Genomic DNA, 21,113 nt, shown 5'->3' on the forward strand with positions numbered 1-21,113 from the left:
TCGCCAAAACCATTCTGCTATAGCTAATGGTGGTTATAGGGTTATTTCACAAAAAGAACGTTTTAAAATGAGGACGGAAGATCAACTCACTTTGTTGTCTTTGTGTTTCTAACTAAGTGTGTACATGAACAGCAATGTACTGACTCAGACATGCATGTAACATCTTTGAAAGACCTAAACCTTAATCAAGTCTCAAGACTCGTCTTGGTCTCGATCATCTAAAGTCTTAGTCTTTTTTGGGGGAGGTTTGGTTCTCTGGGTCTTACATAGTATTTAAGGCGGGGTATCAATCAAATTTTTTCTAAATTTTCAACAGTGGTCCTTCACTTCAATACTGGTTCCCGAACTATAATTTTTTCAATAACAATTTTATAAGATCAATTTTAACAGAAAGAAAATTGCATCACACATGCCAAGTTGACGTTTACATCTTTGGTAAATTTCCACTTCAAGTTGTTTTCTTACAGAATAAATACATTTAAAAGAAAACTTGCTAACAAGTGACTAATCAATCATATGTTTAATGCTGTTTAATATTTCTTATCAGTTATTCTTCAGAGAAAAAAATCAAACATTATACGTTTTTGATCACATCTGGGTATCAAAACTTGGAACCGAAAGTTTAGGCATGTTTCCGTAGTTGGTAATACCAAAAGATTTTGGTCGCTGCCAAAAAAGAACCTAGTTCGATACCCAGCCCTGATGGTATCAGGTCATAATAGTCTTTTGTCTTACAGTTCACTCCCGACTGATCAATTTTTTTTAGTCCCACACGAATGCTAATGTTGAAACTTGAGCAAGTTGTTGTGTATTTCATTTTTTATTTTATTTTGGTCTTGGTCTTAACAACAACAACACAAATCGCCATTAAAGCCACATCTAAGTAAGAGGGACAATAGCGAGTTTGTGAAAAATTCTTCAAAACCACCCTCGATCCAGATGGAACTCCAACACATTTCACTATCTTTTGCGGGTTGCAAACTTTGTTTTGGAAAAAACTGTTATTTTACCGACAAATAAGAGCTGATGGTCCCACAACCTTCTTGTCGTTAGTAAAAAGTTCATGATCCACAAACCGTTACAGTTTACACAAACATTTGTTCATTCATTTTCTGCCTTTTATTTCCCCTCATGAGAAGGATGAAGCATATCCTAGTTTCTTCGGGCCAGAGGTATAGGACACCCTGAACAGGACGCCAGTCTTTTGCAGGACACACAAAGACATACAACCATTCACACAATCAGACAGTTTCCCAATCAACATCTGTATGTTATTAGACTGTGGGAGGAAACCGGAGTGTCCGAAGTAAACCCACGCAACACAGGGAAAATATACAGATGCCCCCTCACACAAATGTATGTTATATAATATTCTGTGTTATACATTTTGTCCGCACAAAGTCTGTCGTATCTGGATGCAGGAAAATATGGTTGTTAAAGGGATATTGAGTCCTGGAATAATAACAAGTCGGGCTTTATCCCTGCTGAGCTGGTTTGTTTAAGCTCATGCACCGTCATTCTGTTATCAGCCTCAGAAAGAAGCTAAACCCCCCATAAATGCTGCTGTAAGAAGATTGAGATGCACCCAGAACAGTGAGCTCATCATCACCAGGAACCGACTCGCGCTTTGTCAGGACGTATAGACGAGACAAACTTTAAATCATCTCCAATCCGTCGTCAAGACATTCACCATCCTGACCTTGACTCTCCTTCATCACAAGCAAGTGATGTAACGGGACATGAAAGACATGTTATTTCTAAGCAGTAAATTTGGATTATTCCTTTCATCCAAAAAAAAAAAAAAAAGGCGGTGGAGGAGGGTACGCCGAGCTTGACTTCTCCCTCTCTCCGCAGAGCCAGTTTAAGCCGTGCTATATTCAGCAAATCTACTTTCAACTTATTCTGCAGCTTCCAACAAACGCCACTGTCGGAGGGGGGGGGGGCTGGATTAGGCTTTGACAGGCCCTCAAAATAAAACACATCGTCATACGTCAACACACTTAAGAATGAGTCGGCAAAGAATAATTAAGGCGGAAAATTGGTTGCAGCTTTTTTTTCTTTTTTTTTTTTATACACGTCATAAAGCAGCGGAGCTCGATTTAAAAGCCAATGTCTATATAAATATGACACCATGTTTAACAGCGTTTACCGCACCTTGAAAGCATAAAATATACACTTAATACCATCAAAAGGCCAATTGAATACAGAGTGTCCTTTGAAGTTTGGAAGATAAATAAAAAAAAGGAAAAGTGAATAAAAGGCTCGAGCACAGCAGGAATATAAAAGCCCATTCATGGAAACCACTCTGCCTTGACAGTGCACTGTGCTGCGCGTCAGAACAAGCTTCATACAACCCAAGAGCAAGACCGCCGACACTAGGAGTCGCTTTTTGTCCAGATGGTTTTAAAAGTGCTCCTTTATAAACACAAACAAATTATTCGCTTACGCAACCTGACCTTTTCTTAAAGTGTTATTTACGCATTCTTTTGTGTTCGTCCGAGGCGTTCAGGTATCTTGAGGGTTTCTTGACAGATTCAAACACTTTGAAGGATGTTGTGCTATTGAAGAAAGAGCTGAGCCAAAGGGCAAAGTCCTCAATTGGCAGTTTGATAGCTCTGGTCTTTCAGTAGCAAACAAGATTATAAAACAAACTTTCTCCACAGAGTGCCTGGACTCTCGCTCGTCTCTGAGGCTCACAGTAGACCGGCTTCCTCTGACACATGGGAGAAATGACGTCATCCAGGGAAAGCCTCGATATTCCCCTGGAGGAATGGGTATCAGATAATAGATACAGCTAACGTAACACAATCCTTTGTTTAAAGAACCGGAAAATTCATGGGTGGGTTATATAGATAAGATAAGGACACACTTAACATTTTTAATTCGGACTCCGCTCACCTCAGATCAAAGCCACTTGTGCTATTAATACATTCATTTTTGCAAACCATGTAACTATGAATCAGCCATTTATTGGTTTAATTCGAATCATATCACAGCAAGAATCAAAGACTTATATAAAATATTTATAATATTAAAAAAAAAAAAAAAGATTCTTGAGTACGTGTCAAATGAAAAAAAAAAGTAGAAATTCAATATTTAGTCCGAACTAAATTAATTAATAATTGATAAAAACCTAAGAAATTAAACCTTAAATTCAGGGGATGTAACAAGAGCACATGTCACAGGATTAAATCATGACAATCTCTCTTATTTTTTAAGTAAAAGATGTATCACATTTACAACCTCTATGGACTTTGAGTCAACATATATTTGTGACCTGTGAACGCTCACTGGCCTGTATTTATTGGAGAACTGATTCAGACGAAAAAGGAGTTCTGTGTAACACAGCGTTTTGTCTTCTACTTGGAACAATTAGTTGAAACATGACCCAATTATGAACCCTGTGGTAAACCGGGAGCTTCTGACAAGAACCATTGTTTTGCAGGACAAACTCAGTTATAATGATCATAGACACAAACTCACAGCTTCACAGCTCACAGCAGGTTTTTCTGCTAAACTGTAATGCCGGCCGAAAAAGAAAAACATATTCCTAGAACGCATTGAAAGTAAATCTTGTTATTTACCACTAGATGATACAGAGATTACATTATCGGCTTTATATATAAAGTTGTGTATTTAAATGCATATGCACAAAAGAGTTGCAAATCATTCAACTTTTAAAGGTTTGTATGGACAAGAAGCTGACCATACAAAACAGGGGCAACCAAACGATATATAGTAATACTGTAGTAACAAGGATATATATGATATATATGTAGTATTGTCGAGTACTTGACTCTGGTGTTGCAGAATTTACAGACTACATGACTCTTGACGAAGTCGTAACTGATTTCATTGGTGTTGAAACCAAAATATTTCCAAACATCAGCTTTAAAAGCTACAGGAGTCCACTGTATCCTCTCGTCCCCAGTCATCACCAAAATATGTCAAAACATCATCTTTAAAAGCGGCTGGATTCCACTGTATCCTCTCGTCCCGAGTCATAGCTGGGCTCTCATGGAAATTCCTGTAGCTGCGGAAGACAGCTGAACGACTGCTGCCATCTAGCGGGCCGGAAGTTTAATTGCGACACAAAAATGAACAAAAGCGTTGACTATTTGCATGTTAATTTAAAAGATTATCATTTTATTATAAACTTTATTTTTAAGTACTTTATCTATTAAACTGTAAACCATAAAATAACTATGATAAACATTTTTTTTTTTAAAGATTTGAAAGCCTGAAAAAAATTGATCGATACAGTGCCGTTGAGTATCGATAATGTGTCGTGAAATTGCGATATTACGCTGTATCAATATTTTTTAACATCCATAGAAAGTATTCTTTACACTGTACATATTTGTTTAGCCAAGAAATCTGACGAAAACTGTAGCATTAAATCAGTCGTATCAATTCTTACTGGCTTATATAAGCCTGGATCACAAATCAAGATTCAACTGGCGTCAACAAAACGTGTCACGTCTGTACGAAAGGGTTTTTTCTCGGGTCGTTTCTGTCCCTCATTTCTCGCGACTTCCTGTGCCAGCGTCTCACGGTGATCACGAGTGAGAAGTGTCTTAATTAAAGGCTTCTCTGCAGAGGTCTCAGGAGATAAGATCCACCCCCCGCCGCCCTCTGGGAGGGGAGGAAGAAGAAGACAGGTTTCCCTCACCTTCTAGTCCGGAACAAGAAGAGACAATCTCAGCATGACAACACTGCGACTCCGGTTTGTCATGACTCAACCTCTGCAAAAATAAGAGACTCCGAGTCTTCTCTACCCTTCCTACAGGGGGTTGGGGGGGGGGGGGGGGTCTTGGGGGGTAAAAGAAAGACGTGTCACTCCGTCAGCGTTTAACAAAAGAAAAAGAAAAACCTGTGTTTCACATTCAGAAAAGTGCTAATGATTGATAGGACAGTTCAATGTGGAGTTGTGTAAACCATGTCACTCCCACACAGCTCTGAAAATGGCACTGAAATGAAAAGAGAAGGAAGAGAAGAGGAAAAAAAAAAAAAAGAAAAAGCTCAGCGGCTACAGTTCATGATGTTTCAAACTGCAGTGGGTGTTTTTTCTCTGGTGGGTTGGAAATCATCGGGGTCAACGCAAGAATTTGTGAGGATTTTCCAACTATATTCCAGAACAAACTTGTGTCCGACTGATATTGTCAATGTTCTCTCAGTTATTGGCGTATTTCTCAGATCGTAAACACTTGATCGACTCCCAAACCCAATAATAGTGTTCGCTTTCCTCTGATGCCGACTCCAGCACTTAACTTAAGGCCTCACTTAGTGGCTTTTTTAAAAGCTATACGCTTCTTACACAAGAAGCCGCTTTTCTAATGTTATTTTCACTGATTTAAGATCGATGATTTCGTTGCATATTTGCAAAAAGTTTATTTTAACACAAGTTCACTTTCTTTAATCTCTGAAGTAGCATTAATAATAAAACTATTAAGTTTTGCCTTCTTTTTTTTTAAAGAGGCGGCCATATTTGTTATGTTGCAGGAGCCGGACGCACAAACACAAACAAATAGACTCTTAAAACTATGAAAATAACGACAACATCGTGGCTGTCAACACTAACTTTTTCTTATCTACAAACCTGATGTGTTTTTTAAGCCTTTTTTTTTCTTTTATGATAAATTAGGGCCAACACTCTAATCACAATTGTTTTTTATTAACATTTTAATCAGGATTATTTATTGTTATAATTATTGTTAAATTACAGCAACTTAAAACAATAAAATAACCAAATTTCAAGTTGTAACAAACACAACATTTTTATTTGCTTCTTTCCTTCGGTCCTCCGACATCATTCGCTTCTAAGTGTTTTCTTTTCTGACCGGAGTGGCTTGAAGTTTCCACTCAAACTAGTGGTTTTGATGGTTTAAGATTCAATTCAAACTGTCCCACTATGAGACAAAAATATAAAAATCTCTAATGAAACTTTCTACTTTGTTTTTTTTTCATGTCATGTACCTGAGCTTGTACAACTATCTATAAATGATATTGTTAAGATATTTTCATGATTATCATCATATACACGAGTAAACATTCAGGAAAACCAGTATAACCTGGAGATTAACTAAAATGACAAAAGTGTCTCCAACAAATGAAGTTATGCTTTTGAACGTCATTTAGTTTTGCCCCCCTTTAAGTAGAAAGAAAACATTTGGGGCGATAAAAAGTATAATTTGTCTATACAATTGTTATAAGAAAACAAATAAAGATACACCAACAACAAAGAATAACTTTACCAACATTGTTTTTGAGTCTGGATCAGGAAAGTTAAAGTGTTTCTTGAAATCATAATAATAATTTAAAATCATTTTATTAATCCCTATTTAAAATGAGGTCAATATTGATGCCTTGAATGAGCAGGTTTTGTTCCGAGGAGTTTATCAAAGCAAGAGACGCCAGAGAAAATAACTGGCTGGAAGTAACTTTTACGAAGCGGAAAGATAGTTTAGAGTTTTTGATAGTTGGCACGTTTTCACAAATAAAAAAAAACAACCTTTTAACAGCACCTTCATTTATTTGGCTGCCGACATTTTTAGACACAGTAAACACTCACACCATTGTCACAGTGATGCTCGCGCTACATATGCTACGTATTTCCTTAGCTTTCGTTTCATTATCTTAGTCTTTCTCTCCCTTTCTTTTCGTGACTTTTAAAAATGTGTCCGTGCTTTTTTGTTTACCGCCATTTACGTTTACCATTGTCTGGATTTCAATGAATGGTTGATTGGTGTAAAAATACACCACCTACTGTCTTGGAGGTACAATGACACTTATATACATGTACGGCCCAAAATCTTCCCCATGAGATGGCGCTAGATGAGTTTTGTTACAGGTCCCAGAGTGGTCGACCATGTAGTAAATATCCGTTTGTGAAGGTGGAAACGGGAGAAGAAACCTCAAGATTTTGGTTTGTTTTCAGCAAAGTTGCATCTTACTACACTCTGATTGCGACCTTTTATACCTTCCCCACGCAACTCTGGACCCCGACAGTGGTTCCGCCTCACTAAAAAACTAAAAGTCACAAACCTTGCATCCAACAATAACAATAAAATTAAACTTAGAAATTCTTATTTATAAATAATGAATTATGTCGTATAAATCTGGTAAACTCCGGTTTCCTTCCATAGAGATAGGGAACTTGCATGGCTTATTTCTGTAAACACTTTTCTACAAACTTCAGCGATGATTTATTCTCTGTTTAAAACACTATTTTTTATCTGCCACTGTCTGGAAAACACTCAAACTGCAGACTTGGACGAACGGTTGTGTTTATCGTAGAATAACTTTTGTTCAAAGAATTGTAAATCAGATAAAAGGGGAAATCGGACCACGTGGGTCGAACGACTCGACTTTAAAGTCGTACACAGTCTATTCAACATGTTAATATTTCAACAGTATAGACAGTGAGAAGTCATGTCAACATGTCTATTACTCAATTCACCGTGAAAAAAAAGACGTACTTTGCAAAATACACTTTCACAAAAAGGGCAAACCTATAATGGAGAAACGTTTCAATCATTGATAAACACTTTCAGAGAGGAAATGGTTTTTTAAAGTTCCTACCATGATTTACAGATTATTTCTTTATGTTTCACAAAACCACAGGGAACATCATAATTGTTTGAAACCCCTCCGGCGTCCAATGAGACCCGGGAAAAAATGGAAAAAGCCTAATTATGGACGGAGACCGACGCTGCTGGTGGGGGCTCGTACAATGTGTTTTCCATTCATTCCACCTCCCCTGATTGTGTCAGCCTCCAGGACAAACTGTTCACACAGTAGAGAGACTCTTAAAATAGACATGGGGGGATATACATTTACATTACCCTGAGAGAGCCACGGAGATGGAGGGAAGAGAGAACAGGGAGGAGGTCGGTTTGACAATCCCTCCCCACGGGGGGTAAAAACTCGGGCCAAGAAACAAGGACACGAGGCAACGGAGGTACAATCTGAGGACTTATTGGTAAAACAAGTTACTTTGATGACCAAGAATCAATTAAGAAATAGTTCCATTGGTTGGATTTTGGACTGAGTATATATTCATATTCCTTCTCTGGTTCCCCGTAGGTCGAAGCCAATGGCATCTAGATGGGATTTGAGGCTGTTTTGTGGTTGACCACAAAATGACCATGATATTGTATTTTATTCAACTTGTTGAACATTTTAAATCTCTTCTTTTTGCTATTTCAAATAGTTGTGGTACAATAAATACCACTAGTCCAGAAGCAAAAAACCCCATTGTCATAGAGACCGGTAATAAATAGTAGAAGTAAATACAAAATACAATTGTTGGTTCTAACAAGGTCTTTGACCCTCAGAGGGCCACATAAATATAGTTAAAGGGTCACATGTAGACCCCTGGCCGCTATTTACCCCGGACTTATCTAGAGAAAACCTCACACCAACAGAGAATATAGTACAAATCCTAATCAAACTGTTTTACTTTTGTCTTTTTCAGGCTTTTTTTCCTCCAAAGATACATCAAAAAATGTAACATGTACTTGCTAATCATATTAACCCTCTCTGGGTATTCATTTAGAAAAATAATCATTTCTTAACCCTTGTGTTATCTCAGGGTCAAGGTGACCCGTAGGCCCCGAAAACAAATGTGTTTGTGGTATCCGTTGTGTTGTCTCAGGGTCAAGGTGAACGACCTCCCTGGCTTCCATACATACATATGCAGTGGTGGAGGTCGTTCACCTTGACCCAGAGACAAAACAAGTGATACCACAAACATATTCGTTTTCGGGGGGCGGGAGGGCCATATCTGTAAAACCGATTCCTTTTCTGTTATCAGAGCGCTGTTTTATTCAAACTGATTTCAATTGTATTCGCTTCATCTGAACTGACCTCCTGTTTGTATTGTGATGGATTTATTATGGCGACCTGAAGGCCTGAAAACAGATGTGTTTTTTTCCCTGCCTGTTGTCTCTGGGTCATGGTGACTTGGATGGACGAAAACAAATGTGTTAGAGGCATTTTGTTTTTGAGCCACCTTGGGATTGATAAAAAATAAAGTGGTTTCATGGTTACTAAGGGTCAAGGTGAACCGGAAGCCCGAAAACAAATGTGTTTGTAGCTTTTCCCTTGTGTCGTCAATGGGTCATGGTGACCCAAATGCCCAAGGACAAATGTTTGTGGTATCCCCTTTGTTGTCTCTGGATCATGGTGACCAAAATGCCCAAGAACATATGTTTGTGGTATCCCTTGTGTTGTCTCTGGGTCAAGGTGACCCTAATTCCCGAAAACAAATGTGTTCTTGGTATCCCTTGTGTTGTTTCTGGGTCATGGTGACCCAAATGCCTTAGAACAAGTGTTTGTGGTATCCCTTGTGTTGTCTTAGAGTCAAAGTGACCTGAATGCCTGAAAACAAATGTTTGTGGTATCCCTTGTGTTGTCTCTGGGTCATGGTGACCCAAATGCCCAAGAACAACCGTTTCTGGTATCCCTTGTGTTGTCTCAGAGTCAAGGAGACCCGAATGCCCGAAACCAAATGTGTTCTTGGTATCCCTGGTGTTGTCTCTGGGTCATGGTGACCCAAATGGCCTCGAACAAGTGTTTGTGGTATCCCTTGTGTTGTCTTAGAGTCAAAGTGACCTGAATGCCTGAAAACAACTGTTTGTGGTATCCCTTGTGTTGTCTCTGGGTCATGGTGACCAAAATGCCCAAGAACATATGTTTGTGGTATCCCTTGTGTCGTCTCTGGGTCAAGGTGACCCTAATTCCCAAAAAACAAATGTGTTCCTGGTATATCTTGTGTTGTCTCTGGGTCATGGTGACCCAAATGGCCTCGAACAAGTGTTTGTGGTATCCCTTGTGTTGTCTCAGAGTCAAGGTGACCTGAATGCCTGAAAACAAATGTTTGTGGTATCACTTGTGTTGTCTCTGGGTCATGGTGACCTGAATGCCTGAAAACAAATGTTTGTGGTATCACTTGTGTTGTCTCTGGGTCATGGTGACACAAAGGCCCCGAAAACAAATGTGTTTGTGGCATTTGTTTTCAAGCTTTCGGGTCACCTTGACCCAGAGACACCACGAAGGTCTTTTATTGTTTGTCTTGTCTTTGGATCTTAAAAAACAAACTACAAGCTAATGCTACACAGATTGTAAGATGGTAAAGATGGCGTCTACATTTATTTCCATCTGCTTCACGCGCTTCATATCCAATACCGTGGTCGTCCACATGGGACCTGCTCACGCTCTGAGGTTTCACACGTTAGGAAAACATAAAAATAAACCACTGAGGTGTTTTTTTTTTAATGTTATCACTGAAAGACTGGCTTGCAGAGGAGACTTAAAACATGTCTGACGTGCAGCTACGAGCGCTGACCTACTAATTACTGATGAAAAATTTAAAGACTTATTTTACAGAGAGCTGCACTCTTCCCAGGCAGACCTTAAATGATTTCTAGCCTCCCCTCGGCCCAGGCTGGGAAAGTAGAACTGCCTCCATTTTCACAGAGATTAATAATGATCCTCTGCACAAACAGATCAACACAATCTTCACTGTGAGATTCAGCCACATATCTTGTAGATATTTAGGCTGATCCACAGCATCTAAACAAACACAAACCCATCCGACTACTCACATTATCACAATATATATATAGAGCCAAATTTACACTAAAATAAGTACAGAAAAGCACTATTTGTCAAAGATATAAACATTCAACTGATTGCAATGCAATTTTACTGAAAAGATTAAGACCCAAAATTATTCTGAGGGACAAAACGTTAATTATTTTGAAGCCACAGTGAATATCTCTGTTCTTTGTTTCTATCCATCCATCTATCCATCGGTTGATGGCTACTTTGAAAAAAAGAAGATACATTTGCAGAAGAAATAGCAGGAAGTCAACAAAGAGGATTATTCACGTTGGCACCTGAAGAAGAGAAAGAGAAAGAGAGAGAGAGAGAGATAAATATTTTGTCTGTCAGTGTAAATTGGGTATAACATTGAATTTTAATCAAACATGGGAGGCTTTATTTTTAAATGAATATACAGTGAAACTACGGCTGACTCTTCTTCAGGTGCCAACGTGAAACCATCCTTTCGTTGACTAACTGTTAATTTGTCATCAACCTTTTGATTGCTTTGCTGACAATAGCTCTTAGTCCAAATCCAAATAAATCAAGGTATTACAAAAAAAATGATGTTGGATTACAAAATGTAGTCCCAAATCTGTACTGAAAACAAACAAGAACCAGAAACCATGACATTTTCTTAATAAAGGAAGCCAAAGGGGAAATGGAATGACTCTTCATAAGGTGCAACCGTGAAATTAAAACCCCCTTGTGCAACTTTTTGATTCTTTTTTTTAATTTATTTTTCTTAAATACAAATATTCAACGTAATATTTTTATCCCCAAAATGATACAGACATAATAAAACAAAGTATTTAACTGTGAAAACTTCAGAAAAAAATTCTGGACACACATCAGGATCAACCCATTTGAATGGTACCAGTTTGACACCAATACCAGATAATACCCAGATGCGACATGACCTGTCGATAAGTACTAGCATAATGTTTAAAATACAACACCCTTTAAAACATTTATAAATCATTTTTTAATTTTTTTTTTCTGGCCTTGCCGCCGCACTACAGCGCTTCTTCTTCATGTCCTTCCCGATTTCATTAATCCCAGCGTGTCGCTTAACAGCTTCTGACCCGGAATAATTACTCTTTTCAAGAGCAGGTCAACAGAAATGTTCTCCAGCTCAAACTGCCTCGAGAAGTGCATTAAGTAACAACCAGTCATTGTCAAAAATAATAAGAGCGGGGAGTCATTTAGCTTCCACATGTGCTGGGTAGAAGACCGGAGACAGTTGAACAACCCTGGTGGGTCAAAACTGAGGCTGAAAGTTTCCAGTACGGATCATATTTAATCCAAGAACATGGATGAGGACTCGGAATAGAGATCAAGACCTACATCGGAGCCGGAGCTTATAGATGCAGAGCATACAGTATATATGCTAATCATGTATATGGTAATCTTCTGATCTTATTTTAATTAAATGCATTTTTAATTCGTCTTGAATGTAAATAAGGCTGAAAAAAAAACAAGAAAAGCAAGAATAGAAGTGAATCTGTAGTTCCAACAGCGATTGATTAACCTCATAACTTCATTACTCAACTTAAAGATAATTATTAGCGAGACTAAATCATTTATATTTGCAGGAGAAGTAGCTCAGAAGAAAATTTGCAATTCAAATAAACAATTCTTCAGTGCTTCCCTTTTTTTCCCAGACCAATAAACTCAATAAACCGCCGATGATAAAGCAAATTGAAACTGTCAGAAGGTATACGGCGACGTGGCTCTCGCGCCCACCTTGACGAACAGCGCCGCGCAGACATTTATGAATTATGAGGCTCCAAGCTTTCCTCCATTATTTCCCTTTAAAATACATTTTTTTAACCAGCACCTGGCACACACGGCTCCACACAAAGGAATATGTTCCAACTGTCGCGGCGGATTGTTGCACACTGTCCTAGTAATGGCTCCTTTTTTTCTCATCAGGGGCAAAACTAAATTCATCTGGAAATTGAAGTAGGACATTGTGTAAGAGTTGAAATGGTATTTTTTATCTTCTAGACCAAGACATGTGCATTTCTCATAGAGATAAACTACGAATGACTCTTCTTCGGGTGCCGACGTGACATGGTTCTTTAAATAAAGAGTATATTTTCCAATTTGTATCAAATCTTTAGGTCTCAAAATCTGGATTTTAAAAACAGAAATGGTTTCAAATTTGCAATCTACTAAGATTCAGGATTATTTTCAGATCAATGCGTTCCTTTTTAGAGTTATAGTCAAAAAAGTATGTCCACATGATGGTCCAGACGTTGTCTACTTCTTTTCGTCCACCTTGTCCTAAAAGACAAAGTTTTTTACATTTATTTGAAGCTATTTTGAGCAAAAACAGAAATATAAATTCCAAATAATTTGAGTGTACCGTGCTGTCAGTGCAGATTGTGTGACGGAATTTGTTGTGTATTTCGATAGCTTAACCAATATTCAACTCTAATCTAAGTAATAGACAGTAATGGACGTCTATGCTAATGTATCAGCTAGTGCTCAGTTTTCTTCTATTTTGTCCAAAAAAACCTTAAAAACATCCAAATACCTCAGCACTGCTCGTCTGTAACGTCCATCTTGTAACAAAGCCTCGACAAATGACACATACAGATTAACGGTTTACCGTTTGTGTAGCATGTTATCCTTTTAGCTTCTGCTACAAACAAGCTATTTTCAGTGTAATCTGTTCTTTCAGACAATTAAAAACATCCAAATACCTCCATCCTGCTCGTCCGTAACGACCATCTTGTATTGAAGCCTCGACATAGCAACTGTTCTGAATAAAATCAACCAATTCTATATTTTAAGCTTGTTTTTAGCGGGTGTTGCTAGGCTATCACTGACACTTGTGTTTTGACTGAACAAGATGGACGTTACAGACGAGCCGTATGAAGGTATTTGGATGTTTTTAAGTGTCTTTTTGGACGAAGAACAACCATCGTATGGATATCAACATAAGGGCGAGTGGAAAATAAAAAATCACCACTTTAGGATGATAAAAGACTTGTTTTTTTTGGAGTAAAATCCGCCTGACTTCCAATAAACCTTCAAAAAATAGACGTTCATTTATTTAAAAAAAGCTATTGAATACAAGTGGAAGAGATTGTGTTTTTAAATATGACAGACACAATCATAGCACTATGACCAAGCTGGCATGTGTATGACCCACATGCTCTGGCAAGATAAACATTGGTTTAAAAAAAAAAAAAAGAGTGGGAATTAGACTGAAAGAGGGAGGAAAATAGATCAAACAAAAAAACCCACAATGCTCTACTCAGACCCTCACTCTCCAATGTTACTTTCTGCCTCATTCCACATCAATTGCTGCTGCTGTGAATAAATAGAGAGGGTGGAAAGATGTTTTGCCGTTCATTTAAGAACTATTTTGGTAGAAAAACGCTCCGCTGAGAGATGGCACGCAGAACCGAGAGAAAGCCAGTTAGCGGGGAACGTCCGTGACGGATCAAGCCGAACCTTAACAGAGTCGGTATTGATCCAGGAAAAGCTCACAACATGAATCAAGTATGAGCTGGGATGGATGTCCTCAGGTGCAACTGGAACGCAGCTTGAAACAGACCGGACTGGACACGAACTTTAAAGTCTTTTCTCGACACAGTGGTTTAAGTCACCATGTTTAAATGTGGATTGTGAGTCACTGATGAATTGATGGATTGTGCTTCATCGCCCCCATAAACACCCCCATTGACGGTGAGAGTCGGCAGGGAAATTGCCTTCCGTAGAGCAACAGTGCTCACCTGTGAATGTCATTTCTTTATGTCAGGATTTGACAGATGGTTGATGTTCTCTTGAACACGACAACAACCAAGACCAAGTGTAAAGTTTGTTCGAAGGTGGGTTAGAAGTTTTGAAAAACTCTTTTTAATACTCATTTTCTTTTCTCAAAGGTAGGGTAAAACTACGAATGACTCTTCTTCAGGTGCCGACGTGACATCATCCTTAAAAATAAACAGTATATTGTCCAATTTAGCAAAAATCTTTAGGTGACAAAATCTGGAAATTAAGAACAGAAATGGAACATCATTTTTTGCATTATGTTGAACTGAATTTCTTTCTCTCAATTCATGAATTAATCCCTCTATTTTTATTCATTTTTTACTTTGGCATCATCCATCAGAAAACAGATGAATTCATTTGTTCACTTTATGGATGTAAAATAAAGCATTAATAACTTCCTCAATAATAAACATTTGACTGAGTGAACTAATAGTGTAGGAGTGTTGACAAGAAATTTGTGTTTTTTTCAACACTATCAACTCAAGCACAAGAAGAACAACACAACAAAACTGATGAATGTAGTTAAATATAACCTAAAATAAATGATTGTGGTTTCACTGGGGTTGAATGGTGAACCATTTTCACACACCATTGTTGTTGTTGGAGTTTTAAAGAATTTATTTTTAAATCATTAAAACATATGCAAAGATACAGTATTATCAGGTTATACATTAAATGTCAAATATGAGGTTTTGGGCTTTTTTCTATTCAACTTGGTCCAGGTCTAGATGAGCAGCGCTGTATAATCCTTATCCAATATCCATCACATTTGTAGTATAATACTGGGCAATACACAGAAGTTGAACAGCTTATCCTACACTCCTGTTGCTCCAACACTCACTCTCCCACTCAAACGACATGGTGTTGAGAAGAAGCATGAAAAGTGAATCGCACCAAATCACTGCACACACTTTCAGGAGGAATTTCATATTTGGAACGCTGCCTCGCAAGCTGGCGTCCTCTTCATGGGCTTTTCTTCTTTTAAAAGATTGATTAAAAAAAAGAGGTTATTTTAAATGACAGTTGTAAGAATTTGACTTAAGGCTGTGAAGTTTGACAAAGAAGAGACATTAGATTTGGTTTAAATACATCACAACCATTTCACTCATAATGAGTTTAAAATGGAACCTTCTCTTTAGAAGGTTCCATTTCACTCTGAAGTAAGAACCATTTCGGTTGCATGGTTGCATCTTTATACTTCATCGTAAGTTTTTGAGTAGCCAAGAACAACGGTGGCATCTTTATACTTCATCGTACGTTATTGAGTAGCTAAGAACAACGGTTGCATCTTTATACTCCATCATAAGTTATCAGGTAGCCAAGAAAAACGGTTGCATCTTTATACTTCATCGTAAGTTGTTGAGTAGCCAAGAACAATGTTTGCATCTTTATACTTCATCATAAGTTATTGAGTAGCCAAGAACAACTGTTGCATCTTTATTCTTCATCGTAAGTTATGAGTAGCCAAGAACAACGGTTGCATCTTTATACTTCATCGTAAGTTGTTGAGTAGCCAAGAACAACTGTTGCATCTTTATACTTCATCGTAAGTTGTTGAGTAGCCAAGAACAATGTTTGCATCTTTATACTTCATCGTAAGTTATGAGTAGCCAAGAACAACGGTTGCATCTTTATACTTAGTCGTAAGTTATTGAGTAGCCAAGAACAACTGTTGCATCTTTATACTTCATCGTAAGTTGTTGAGTAGCCAAGAACAACGGTTGCACCTTTATACTTCTTCATAAGTTATTGAGTACCCAAGAACAACGGTTGCATCTTTATACTTCATCGTAAGTTATGAGTAGCCAAGAACAACTGTTGCATCTTTATACTTCTTCATAAGTTATTGAGTACCCAAGAACAACGGTTGCATCTTTATACTTCATCGTAAGTTATTAAGTAGCCAAGAACAACGGTTGCACCTCTATACTTCGTTGTAAGTTATTGAGTAGCCAAGAACAACGGTTGGAACTTTATTCTTTATCTTAAGTAATTGAGTAGCCAAGAACAACGGTTGGAACTTTATACTTTATCTCAAGTAATTGAGTAGCCAAGAACAACGGTTGCATCTTTATCATCATAAGTTATTGAGTGTCTGAGAGCTAAGAAAGAAGTTAAAACAGGAATAACATTGAGTGGAATAAATGATGCTCTTTTATGCTCTTAAATGAAGCATTAAAAAAGGTATCCTGATGTCTTCTCTGACTTAAAAGGTACACATCATTAGGGAGATTCTCACACATTGCATTTTCATCTGAGACCAAGCATTGATTTTAAAAACAAGAAATGATTAAAAAGCAAATTTGACAACACAAAATCAACCCAATAGAGAAGTCATTTCCCATAAGACATTGTAGTTGTTGTTTTTTCTAAAGCATTAAAGCTTCTGTTTGGGATCAACTCAATGGTGCGAAATTGACGTCTGTACGAACCGAAAAAAAGCTGAATTCAAGGTCATTGTTCCAGTAATCTGATGTGCTGACCACACTCATGGCAACACCTCAGGATGCTGGGAGGGTTCCCTGTTGCTTCACCGCTCTTATGACAGGTGATATAATACATGCTTTTTCACTTTACGACCATGTATTTCAGCCACGGCCCCATTAGAAGCATTTTATGACGGGTCAAAGTAGCACCTGTTGACCCTCCTGGCATTAATACACATCATCGCTGGGAGAAGATCCATGTGATGGATGAAGTCTTACCAAGACACACACTAGTATAAACACACCATGGTTTGTTTTGTTTTTACCTCTCGCCCGTTTGCATGGAGATCAACTCATGAATATGAATGAGCCGTTATGATCTCCTTCTCTTCATGTCCTAATGACTCTGCTCGAGTCAATGACAAGTCATTTGTGGTTCACTCTCGGTCAGACAAACTTCCCTCTCCTTTTTTTTTTAGTGATTTTCATCACGAAAAAAACCTGTTCCGCTCCGTCAGGATTCATCGGGCCGCCGAGCACATGATGTTTACGACATCTCTGGAGGATCCTAGAGATGTAACACAGCCTATTTCACCGCAAATTGGGTTAATCACGCTCCAGAGAGACGCCGCTAATATTCCTCATGGAGGCGGTTGAAGATGACACCTAAACCACGGAGCCATCGGAATATCCGTCAGATGGTCAGACGCTGCCTTCCGACTGTCTTGGGAAGCATTTGTTTCTCAAGGTAGACGCATCAATAAGGGGCGTTCTTGTAGCCAGTGTCACTCTTCAGTACCTGATCCAGGAGCCGTGGGTTAGAGGTCGTACAGGGCGAGGCTATAGGGGAGGAGACGCCCCAAAGTAGGCACATTTATCTGGAGATATCTTGAGTTTAAGGTGTCGCCTTAAGAGTGGTCTTCCCTTGATCGGCAGTGATGACAACAAGGCTGAATGTAGGCATCAAAATCATCAACTAGCTACAGAAATCTCTTTTTGAATTTGCAACACAACAATCAAAATTCAGTCGCAGTCTACTGTCCACACTGGAAGCACTCGCCATATTTTACCGGGAGTACTTCCTGTTACTCGTTATTCTTTAAACTTCTGCTACAAAACCAGCTTAAAATAAAGACTTATCCAAGTTTTTTCTTAACAATTCCTCGTGTAAAGGCTTCAATACAAGAGGGACGTTACATACGAGCAGCATGAAGGTATTTTCGATGTTTTTAAGTGTCTTTTTTGGACGAAGACAACTGAGCTCCAGCTGCTACATTAAAATGAACAAACATTTTTGTCTACAACAGATTACTCTGAAAAGAATCCCAGCACTGAGTCGACATGAAGTGTTAAAGGAACTAAAAACATCTAGACTTCCCATCCTCCATTCACTAACCATTAGAGGTCCCCCTCTCCCCCCGAAAAAAACATCCCCCCGAAAAATTGTTGATCTCTACGAGAGGAAGCCTGTCTTGCCGAGCACCAGTCGAGGGTTTGCTTTAATGAAGGGATGCAAACATGCAGCCATTAAATCCAGCAGCGGAGACGAGATCCACCCGCTGGCTGCTTTCTTTCACTGGGTGTCATCAGCTAGACTGATGCACTTAGTCAAGACAGCAAAGTGGTTTGCCTTAAAATAAACAACTGAAAAAGGGGAAAATAAAGAACACTCACAATTTCCAGGAGAGTTTGTGTCGTCAACATTGGCTTATTTAAATGTATTCTTCAGAAAGCCAACCATATTGAATCCGTTAGAGAAACTATTCAAGGGTAAAATCTTCAAAAACAAGTTCATTTTTGGAGAATATTTATATATAAATCTCAAGTTAAAGTTACTGCATCAACGTTTATTTTAAGACACACACTACTAAATAGATAAGATGAATAGAAATAGATTCCCCTTTTTTCTTTTTATACAAAACAACAACATAATTTAAATGAAACTGTCAACTCTCGGACAAGACCAGACGTCACCTTTAGCTCCGTCGTTCTTCCTTTTCATCGTACTGGCGACCCCCAGTGTGCAGGGTTTGAATTTATTTTTGGTGGATCATTTTTGTTTTTATTTAACAGCATTAAAAACACAAATGCGTTGTTGGTCAACTTGCAAAAGTTGTGACACATTTAAAGCATTATTTGCATTGAATAATAATTATAATAATAATAATAAAAATGTTTCCTACCTGCGTTTTATCCACATTTTATTTTTTTTATTCCCGTGACACCCGATTCGGACTCAGTCCTCCAGGTAGCCTCCCATCGAGATTAGGGGGGTCTCCACCAGTAGAGGGAGGGGGTGGGGGGTAAAAAAAAAAGCGCTCAGGTGACGGATCTTACTCCAGCTGTCAATAATAACATTTTTTTTTTTAGGAGAAATATCCTCGGACGTGGCGCACCATAAATTCCTCCTCGGCGGCGGCGGCGGCAGAGGATCCCAACAAATGTCAACTTGTGAAAAATTGTCCGATCTTTTCTCTCCCGCAAGAAGAAGACAGAAGAAAAAAAAGAAGGAGGAGGAGGAGGAGGACAGGTGAGTGGGAGCGCGGGAGATAGAGGTTGTCCTCAAAGTTTGCCTTCCGTTAGGAGATCATCTCGTGCAGGTGCGAGCGCGCGTCGCGGGGAATGACGAGCGCACCTTCGGCGTCCGCATCGTGAGCGACACCCCCAGAACCCGGGGAGGAGGGGGGGGTGACAAGTCCTCGCCCTCCACCACCACCAGGACCGGGTGATGAATCCTTAAGAATAATAAGAAATAAAATAAAAGAGGGGGATAGAAAAAAAAAAAAAGATGGAGATGAGAAGGAGGAGAAGATGCGTCTCTGGTGCTGGAGGAGTTTGCGGGAGGATGGAGGGTCTCGTCGGGGAGAAAGGAGGAGAAAAGGAGGCTGATGATGATCCTGCTCCTCCTGCTGCTCCTCTTCTTCTTCTCGCGCGCGCACTGACGGGCAGACCTGCTGGCGGAGCCTCGTGCGGGGCGTGACGTCACTTTTTAAAAGACGTGTCGTGGTGGATGGATGGGTGACGTCACGCCAGGAGAGAGAGAGGGGGGGAGAAACTTGAAAACCAATGAAGAAAGATGATGGATTTCTGATTTTTTTTTTTTTTAACCCCCCCCCCGCCCGCCGATGGGGAGTGTCCCAGCTACACAGGTCGCGAGGCGAGGGACGCTGAAGTGTAAAATATATTTTTTGAACTTATTAAGTTTTATTGAATTGTATTTTATTTCACTCTTGCACCTTTCCCCAAATATTCACTTAAATATTTTCGGGGGTCAATAAATACTCAGAATAATTACAAAAGTAAAAAAAACAAAACCTTATCTTCATATTCAAAGACTATTAATGAATTTTTAAAATAGATCCGAGTTAAAATTATTGTTTTTTTACATGGTTTTTGTCCTCATGAAGGCCACACTTTGCCCAGGTCTGTTTTAAGTGTGAAACCAAAGTTATTAATGTCCCACCTTACCATTTTTTTTTACATGAACAATAAATCTAGTTTTGGGGCACCTCAGGGGACCGTTTACATCCCATTCTTCTTTTTTTTTTCACTAAGCCGAGAGTGTCAAGAGATGTCACTTCAGGAGGAAAACTTAAGACCAATAAAGAAAGTTGATAATTGCGACAATATTTGATTCATTTTCAACTGTTAATGGAGAGTATGCCAGCTACACGGGGCAAGAGGTGAGGGACACTCAGGTACAAATATAAAATAATCTTTTGAGCAAATTAAGCTATATCTGAAAAAACTGATATAAAACCACCTTTTCAACAAAAATATTTCACATTTACATGATTTTTGAGCTCATGAGGGCCACACTTTGCCAATCTGTTTAGGAGTGAAACCAGAGTTAATAATGTCCCACCTACCAGTTTTTTTTTTACATGAACAATAATTCTAATTTTGAAACACCTCAGGGGACAGATATCATCCCATTCATTTTTTTTTGGAGTGACATCACTTAAACGTGTCAAGTGATGTCACTCCAGGAGGAAAACTTGAAACCAATAAAGATGATAATTGCGACAATATTTGATTCATTTTCATCCGTTAATGGAGAGTGTGGCAGCTACGTTGGGCGAGAGGCGAGGGACACTCAGGTATACAGTGAAAACATAGCTAAATATGCTCAAAAGATTCATTTATTTCTGTTAAAACCACCTTTTCCCCGAAATATTCACTTAAATCTTTTCGGGGGTCAATAACTACACACAAAAGTCCAAGAACCAAAACCCTGTCTTCATCATTTAGAGACTAGTAATGAATTTTAAAAAAAGATCTAAGTTCAAATTA

The 21,113-nt window shown here is 38.7% G+C and overlaps 1 protein-coding gene across 1 annotated transcript in view; it reads right to left on the reverse strand.

The window, feature by feature from the left end:
- The window catches only part of ajap1 (adherens junctions associated protein 1), a 45,210-nt gene extending 25,394 nt beyond the window's left edge, over positions 1-19,816 (reverse strand). The window contains exon 1 of the mRNA XM_087781820.1: positions 19,004-19,816. Within this exon, the coding sequence (XP_087637946.1) occupies positions 19,004-19,020 (17 nt within the window). The 5' untranslated portion in view covers positions 19,021-19,816. The remainder of the gene's footprint in view (positions 1-19,003) is intronic.
- Positions 19,817-21,113: the final 1,297 nt, after the last annotated feature.

Source organism: Callionymus lyra, chromosome 19 (assembly GCF_982586985.1).
Source record: "Callionymus lyra chromosome 19, fCalLyr1.hap1.1, whole genome shotgun sequence".
Classification (NCBI taxonomy): domain Eukaryota; kingdom Metazoa; phylum Chordata; class Actinopteri; order Syngnathiformes; family Callionymidae; genus Callionymus; species Callionymus lyra.